This window comes from Erpetoichthys calabaricus, chromosome 9, assembly GCF_900747795.2.
Source record: "Erpetoichthys calabaricus chromosome 9, fErpCal1.3, whole genome shotgun sequence".
NCBI classification, from domain to species: domain Eukaryota; kingdom Metazoa; phylum Chordata; class Cladistia; order Polypteriformes; family Polypteridae; genus Erpetoichthys; species Erpetoichthys calabaricus.
Genome location: NC_041402.2, coordinates 166,274,723 through 166,283,454, shown reverse-complemented (window position 1 = coordinate 166,283,454; position 8,732 = coordinate 166,274,723). Strand labels below are relative to the sequence as shown.

Below are 8,732 nucleotides of genomic sequence, written 5' to 3'. Positions count from 1 at the left end.
TGCATATATGACAGGACAGGACAAAATAAACTAAATGTATCTTCTTCCTAAATGAGTTCCAAACAATAAAAACCTTAACAAATTGATGTGTACTATTTTTATGTGAACATCTTTAAGCAGTTTTTTATTATGATGATGATGACATCATCTTAATACCTGCTTTAGACCTTTGTTTTTCATATCCACCACTATAATTTAGTTTTCTTTCATAGCCATATCCATATTATTTGCAGTTGCTATGTCCACTGCCTGTCAGGCACAGGGCAGACAACACCTCTGGATAGAGTACCAGTCCACAGAAGGTCCTATTTATGCATACCCTCTCAATACAACACTCACTTAAGGTCAGTTTAGAATTGCAAGCTCACCTACCATGCTTATCTTTGGGAATTTGACTGGAAATTATAAGAAGACAGGGGAAGAGAACATTTTTTCATCTTTATATTTACTTAATACTCCTGACTTAATGTTCTATTTTAGCCTATTTTACTGTATTCCTGCTTTGTTGTTTCAATAGTCCTGATAATAGAGTTCATGTTTCCTAAGAGGCTTGCTGTTTCCTTAAGGTATAAGTTTGGTCAGAGTTATTTCTTCATATAAATCATATATTTTAATTTGTCACATAAAATTGTTGTAAAGTGTTCATTTTTTAAATATTAAAAAAGTAGCACACTCTTATAAAAACAAAAACCTTAAAACATATTCAAGATGTCCACTTTGAAGCAGCAAAAGTTTTCATTTAAGAAAATGTGCCTGACATTACATGACTTTGGGTGTGTTAGTTTTGCCGACTAAAATGGCTAATCTTGTTGGTGGACCATATCGATTTAAACAACTGAAAATCACTGTCTATGTAATATTTACTGACTGAGTGCTGACATTCTAGAATGATAAAGCTTGCCTTTTTCTCTGACAGCCAATCCGCGTGTGGCAGACAAAGCTGGTGCTGTATGAAGGGTTAATAAGTATGGTAAATTCAGCTGCAGTCTCTATCCTTTTGTTTCTGTTTTCCATTCTATAATGGTACATAACAAGATTCTCTTCTGTTTGTGACATTGGAAACGTGTGTTCTTTATGCTTCATTATATTCATTGTACTTCCAGATGAGCATTCATTGGTTGTTACTATTAATGCACACAAAGCATGCCCTTATAACTGAAGACAAAATCAAACCTTTCATTTCAGTGTTGCAGATTATTTGGAATGAGTTGCTGGGCATGTCACATTCCTGGACCAGTTACACAGGAGAAGCCAACTGCCCTGACTTGCTAAGATTATAAAAATGAAGACTATCACTGAAAATAGCTGAAAAAGTCACATAATGCGGCAAGAAAAGTAAACAGGAAGTAATACATTTTATCCCTGATTCTTGGTACTATTTACTTCAGGTAAGGATATGTTTCATATTTGCTTGTCTGCTTGCAGTTTCCATCATGGACAGAGTTTTGACATTTCCTGTAGGCACACCCCTAGTACTGAATCATATGGAAGCTTATTCCCAACACTACAAAGATATTGCCTGCTGTTGCTATTATCATTGTGTATGTATGTGTTTTGGGAGTCTCGTGACATCTATTGAGAGAGAGGATGAGCATGCGCATAGCATGCAATCACGTGTCAAGAACTGCACAGATGTTATAGACATAAATTTAGCTATAATCAGGTTAAAGCTTTGTGAATTTAGTACAGATGTTTTAAGATAGGCAGAGTGGTAGTGCAGACATTCCTGCCTCACAGCACCAGGGTCTAAATGGGTGTTTGCAAGTTCTCTCCGTGAATTGACAGATTGATTAGAATCAGTCAGTGTGTATAACTGTGGAAGATTACCTGTTTTAACACTGAATACCAGAAATGTGTTAGTAACACTTGTCAATTAGTAAAAAAGTTAACTCTAGATGTGCTACGAAGTGAATTATATCAATTGCGTAAAGACTGTGAGTGACCATGTGGCTTTTTTAGTGATTATTATCTAGTTGTCTGTAGAACAGAGACAGAAATTCTCTTCTGGGTAGCAGCATTCATTAATGTCACTTACAAAACATGGGGATGATTACTCATGATGAAAAATATATGAGTAGTTAAGTGAAACACACAGACTTCTTTTAAAATGGCTAAATCCTTTGCTTTTTGCTTTTTTCTTTACAAAAATGACATTGGTATGCTGTATTGCAATATATGTGCAATCTCAAGACACACATCAAAAAAATATTTCAGTTTTAGATTGAAAAATGAATGTATTCTGCAAGTTTAGGGGTTTTGTTTTCATGTTTTGAACCCCAGGACCCTTCACCTTCATTGTAAAGTGCAGTATCAGGCTAGGGATTTAAGAAAATTGTTAAAAATGCTTTGTTTTAAAACATAGTTTCTTTTGGTTAATTAATATATACCATCATTATGAAGAAATAACTTGAACTTGAGAAATGCTGAACTTATCCTTCAAGCAAAATGCGAGTAACACATTTACTGTGAATCTAAATCGACTTAGAATGAGTGAATGTAGATATGTGATATGGGTGTGATTATGCCTTGCAATTGATTGGCATCCTGTCCAGATTTGGTTCCCACCTTGCTCCAGAATCTTCTGGGATAGTTGCCAGCAATCATGAACTTCAATGGATGGGTGTAAGAATGCTGACTGAGATATGGGTGTGACTGTGAGTGTGGGTACATAAGTGGTGATCGTGGAGCACAATCTATCAGTATATTGATGCAGCATTTGACTGGCATATCTCTCTCCCACAGAACTGATGTCCTTAGCTCCTGGTACGCAGTTCAGACCTGCAAGGTGCAGTTTTTCTGTGATAACTAAAATGATGCTGTCACTTTTCTTTAGCAAATGTACAACTGATGCAGGTATGAAACATGTGTTAAATAATATAAAAATTAAACAAAAGAACTGGAAAAAGTCCATGTCAGCATATAGCTGCAAAAGGGGTGTAATGCATATGTATGATACTTGTTCTGATTTCTTTGAGTAAAAGAAATTAATGTCCAAAAGGTCCTAAAAGGTCTAACTTTTTGAAACTGGAAATGACAGCCTTTCATAGAAGGGAATAAAGGAATAGTCATTTGCTTAACAGGGGTCTGTTAAAGTTAAATTATACCAAAAAATTGCTAAACCAATAATCAAGGTTATAAAGAGAACAGAAGACTAAAATGCAATTGTTATCCCTTTCCTGTCTAAACTAGTCATTGATGGTTTTAGATTTTTCAATCCAAAGACTGGATAAACTACTAACTGTACCTCCAAATTTTATTCATGAAATGTGCTGACATTTTAATGTTGAAACCTAAACTGAACAATGTTAGGAAATATGCATCATGTGACTAGCAGTGTGGGTATTGCTATAAATAATATGATTTTGCTTGTGCAAGCAACTCATACAGTGGCAGTGCCCACATAAAAAGAGCTAAAAAAAAGGTGACACAATGAAGATATAAAAATAAAAATGATTTAAATAACAATAACACTTTCAACAATAGAACTAAATGACTCATGATGGCATCATGTTCTTGACAGTAATTCCATGCTGAAAAATAAATATTTAGAAATGTTAAGTTTTACTTGTTAACCCAAAGATTTTTTTATGATTATTGTATTATTTATTTTCCACTTCAAATATTAAAAATGATCTGATACAAATAAATAGTGTTAATGAAAATGTTAACAAAGCCAGAGTGGTTAGTGCATCTGCTTCACTGTTATGGAGTCCTGGATTAAATATAGTCAGGTTGCTCTCTGTATGGAGTCTGCACCTTCTTGCATGCTCATATTAGGTTTACTCCTGATTTTCCACTTTCCTTCTATAAACTAAAGACATGTATTGAACACACAAACGTGCATTCACTGGCCAGAAGGGAGTGAGTCTGGATGTATGAGCGAGTCTTTCCGGTGATGAACTGGCTTCCGATATAAAGATGGGTTCTGACTTTCATCCAGTGTTGCCGGGCTAACGTTTAGTACCCAACAAACCTGAATTGGACTAAGCATAACAATGGGATGATGGAAAAATAAATAAGTAAATTACTTTGCTAAAGATAAAAGAGCAGTCACATAGAGGCATTGTAAATGTTTATTGCTGTAAGTATAAAGGAGCCCCAGTAGTGTTACTTGACATGCATCTGCTGAATAATTCTTTGGTTGAAAGTTCTTAATGCTACTGTGTCAGAGACAGGGCATGCAGTATTGTTCATAACTGGCATCAGTTTGGTCTTTATTCTCTCCTTTGCTGCAAACTCCAACCAGTCAAGACTGCTTTCCAAAACTGAGTCTGCCCATTCAATTAGTGTGTTGATTTGGAGGGCCTCTCCTAAAGTGATGTTATCAGCCCAGCACACCACAGCCTAGAAAACTGTACTGGCCTCCACTGATTTATAGAACATATACAAGATGTCACTACCCACAGTAACGGAATGTGGTCTACTAAGAAAAAAGAGGTTGCTCTGCCTCTTTTTATATTGTTCCTCTCTGTTACTAGATCAGTCCAGCCTGTCACTGATGCAGACCCCCAAGTACTTGTAGCAGTGCACAACCTCCTCATCTACTCCCTGGATACTGACTGGACATAGAGGCTCTTTGAAAACAGCAGAAGTTGGTTGGTTTTGTTGATGTTGACTTACAAACAGTTCTCAAAGTTCTCCACCTGACTCATCTCCTCTGTTTCACTTTCCCTTGTCAATACACCCCACTAGAGCAGAATAATCAGATACTTTCCACAAGTGACATGACCTGGTGTTATGCATATAATTTGATGTATATAGGGTGTGGACGCTAGGTGGCAGTGGTACCCCTTTAAACCCAAAAGATAGATGCTCAGGACACCAGGTAAAAGTACCAAGAAGTATTTTAATTCTCTTCTTCTTCTTAAACAGTGCCCTTGAAGAACCACAGCCACAACTAATACAAGTAAATACAATAACAATAAACACAGTTCTGTTTCTCTATCTCCTTCACACCTCCCAGCAAGCTTTGTCCACCTCCACCTGACTCTGGCTTGCTTGCTGGGTTCCCAACCATCCTTTAAATAGTGCCTGACCCGGAAGTGCTTCTGTCCATGTGACTTGCCAGCACTTCCGGATCAGATGGAGAACTTGAATGTTCATGTCTCACCCATAGCCCAGAAGTACTACCAAGTCATGGGGACGAAAGTCCAGAAATATTTCCAGGCTATGGGTGGGACATAACTCTCCAGTTTCTCTTGCAGTGTCCCCTTGCGACACCCACGGTACCTAGCAGGGCTGTGGTATTAAACTACATGTCCCATAGTGCCCTGCGGGAATCCGGGGCACCGCTACAGTCCAGGGAAGCTGCCATCTAGCGTCTTGGGGGAGTCAGTGTCCTAGAAAAGCTGCCTTCCCCCATCCTTCCATTTCAGGGGCATCTTGGCTGGGTTGAGCTGCCGGCTGTCTGTTAAAAGGGCGAAGATTTAAAGAGGCAGGACTGATCCTTTGGTGCCCCAGTGTTGCTCACATCCATATCAGAGACATCGTTTTTGACCCTTACAGATGTAAATCTGCCCAACAGATTATCCTGGACACTGTAGGCTCATCCGCTTGCATATCCCTGAACTCCTCCTTTAACAGGGATGGCTGGATGGTATTGAAGGAACTGGAGAAATAGTAAAAAAATAAAATCCTCACGGTGCTGGCAGCAGCTGTAAGGTTAAATATTCATTTAAATAATATCATTAAGCCATCAATTTGTTAAATCAGCAAAAATCAGTTTTAGGGTTACAATATGCTGGATTCCTCCCTGGCAGCATTAGATACAAGACAAGAAATCACCCTGGTTTGGTTACTGTTTATGAAATAAAATGCTATCTTCATTTTGAAATTAAATGCACTTATAAAATATGCAGATTGTTTCTGAAGCTACAATATATATTTTTTCTCATCTTTGCTAGTTGACATACCAGTAATTCAACCCACTCACGTTTATGTGGAACTTGGAACAGCAGCTGTACTGCTTTGTTATTTTAACTGCTCATGTCCTGGTAAAGCATATGGGAGTTTCCAAGCATCAAAGAGGAAAGAATATGCAAATATAACATGCATATCAGTGGGGCAAATAAGGACCTGTGAATCCAAAAGTATTATTGTCAATACCACATTGGATGATGAAAATGTTTATAGATGTCAAGTGAAAATACCAGGTGAAAATATTTCTTTTGAAGGTGAAGGATCAGGAACCAAGCTTATAATCTATGGTACAGTACTTTAAGTTTATTTTTTTGTTAACATCAAATACATTTCCTTAGATAATGTATTTTGTGATTTGATAAAAAGTAACATTTATTTTACATTGTCAGAATTTAAAATATCCGTCCTAATGTAGAATAAATTTGCTCCAACATGAGTGTAAAAATAAGCATGCATTATTTGTTTAGGTCTATGGTTTAAACTGTACTTTTTCCTAACAAATTTTCTAAACATCTATATGTTTAAAATTATACTTTAAATGAAATCTTCCCGAATATACATTTCTCATATTTTAGCTGAGCCCTCGTCTTTGGAAATACGAGAAGCCAAGCCTCTAGTCGAAGGCACACCGTCCAATCTTACTTGCCTTGTCCGAGGAAAGCATCTACCCAATATCACATTTGATTGGTTCAGGACTGAACCACGTGAGCTCACAAGCATACCGATTTTCACAAGCCTTAGTGAAATGCAAAGTGTATACAGCTTCACTCCAAGTATAAATGACCACAGGACTGCCTATTGGTGTCAGGCCTCTCACCCACTGTTTAAAAGGAGCATCATGCAGAAAAAATTATTAGATGTCAAATGTAAGTTTAAAATTACTCTTATTTTTCATATTACTAATCATTAATTTATTATCTTTTTGTGTACTAATATTACATGACTCTAGGAGAAGTGTGAACTGAAAGTTCCATTTCTACCTGTTTGTGTAATGTCCCAGTTCTGTTAAATCAGGTAAAATATTTCTGAATTCACCCAATAGTGGATAACATATAAAATCTGCCACCAGAAGGCTCATATATGTTATGTCAGCCATGGCACTACAGTTTAAGTGCAGTGGATTCAGAAAGTGTTCAGACCCCTTCACTTTCTGCACACTTTATTGTGATGTAGATTTCATTTTAAGTGGTTAAATAAGCCATTTTTGCACAAATAATCTACATTCAGTAACCTTTAATGAAAAAATTAAAACATGCAGAAAGTGAAGAGGTCTGAAAACGTACTGAATCCATTGCATGAGAAATCAATCATTTAAATGAACAATATAAACAGAGAACCAGCAGTTTCAGTCATTCCAAAACATCTGTTGTACCTAAGGGTTACCTTATTTATTAAGGTAAAATTTGATGTCCTTTTTTTTTTAGATGGACCTCAGACTCTGAATGTGACATCTTTACAAAGGTTTGGCAATCTAAATAACTCATGGAAATCCTTGGAGATTCCCAAACACTCCCACACTGTGTTGTTGTGCTCAGCCAATGGTAATCCTGAGCCTTCAGTTATGTGGTTTCATGAAAAAGAAGGCTATATAAACTCTACCAAGTCTCATGTGGGAAGTGATGGACATATTTTGGTCATAGAACACATGACAAAAGAGAATGAAGGCTTCTACAGATGTGTCGCAAACAACAGTTATGGCACAATTAATGTGACTATCTACATACGGGCAGTTGAAGGTACAGATAAATTATTCATTTTTCAGAGAATTTGAAACAATTAAGAATTGTTAGTGGATAGAGATATTCAAATTAAGCACATACTGATGCTGGTATGGATATCCCATTTTTATTTTGTACTTTTTTCAATATGTTCAGGACAGCAGAGTGCATCAGTAACATGAGCCTATGGCATTCTGGTTTCGGTTAACTTCTTTTACATATTCATATTGTTTGGTGATATGCCAAGACATACTGTAGTTTCTGTATATCCCTTATGGTATCAACATATTTACTGAGGTATATTGGAAAAAAATTAAAGTATAAAAAGAAGCCAGTAAAGTTGCAAGTGTAGTTGAATACATTAAATACAGACTCAAGGGAAATTCTTCTAAAATCATATTAACAGTTTCAATCCTCAATCCAAATCAGGATTGTGGATTCATGATGGAGTGGCAGGACACTGCCCATTAAAGTTATTTCATTGTGTGGTCCATTATTGTATGTCATGTATGGTTACTGTTGCTTTCTTTTCTCTTTGGATTACTTTACAGAACAATACAGCCTTAAGGTAATATCTTGTAATTTACAAAGAACACTAGCAAGATTTCAGAGAAATGTTAATCTCTAGAGAAACTTCAAAAATATCTTTACTTATCAATAGCACTGTTCTGGACTAACTTTTCTTTAATCTACCAAATAAAAGTTTCCTGCTGTATAATCTCATAAATCTCCAATGGTCTTTGATACCATGATTCTTTCAGAGGGCTTAGCTCTGTAACCCTTACTGTTCAATGTGTTTCTATATCAGTCCTTTATCTATATTATACATTTGTAATTACAATTACAAGTTATTTTTATACTGCGCTGTTGTCTGTGTGCAGAAACATAGCACTGTGAACAACATTATACTAATTACTAAATACAAAACTAGTACATATAAAAATAGAGATTTGCTAAAACACACAGAGAATAAAGAAGAAATAGATTAAACATAAATGGCAACCAACAATATCTGTTCATTAATTAATTGATGATCTACAACCAGTTGACAATGGAAGAAGTTAAAATTGTAAAAAAGAAAGTCAAAAACAAAGT

The 8,732-nt window shown here is 36.1% G+C and overlaps 1 protein-coding gene across 1 annotated transcript; it reads left to right on the top strand.

The window, feature by feature from the left end:
* Positions 1-2,745: 2,745 nt before the first annotated feature.
* On the top strand, positions 2,746-7,983 carry LOC114657681 (cell adhesion molecule 1-like). The gene is made up of 4 exons (XM_051932264.1): positions 2,746-2,853; positions 5,904-6,206; positions 6,495-6,785; positions 7,344-7,983. The coding sequence occupies exons 1-4, from the start codon at positions 2,748-2,750 to the stop codon at positions 7,688-7,690; spliced, it is 1,047 nt and encodes a 348-aa protein (XP_051788224.1). The 5' UTR covers positions 2,746-2,747; the 3' UTR covers positions 7,691-7,983.
* The last annotated feature ends 749 nt before the right edge of the window (positions 7,984-8,732 follow it).

Coding starts and splice junctions, on each gene's coding strand:
- LOC114657681 (XM_051932264.1), top strand. CDS start 2,748: ATGTCCTTAGCTCCTGGTACGCAGTTCAGACCTGCAAGGTGCAGTTTT. Junction 6,207..6,494: donor AACCAAGCTTATAATCTATG/GTACAGTACTTT, acceptor CTCATATTTTAG/CTGAGCCCTCGTCTTTGGAA. Junction 6,786..7,343: donor AAAATTATTAGATGTCAAAT/GTAAGTTTAAAA, acceptor TTTTTTTTTTAG/ATGGACCTCAGACTCTGAAT.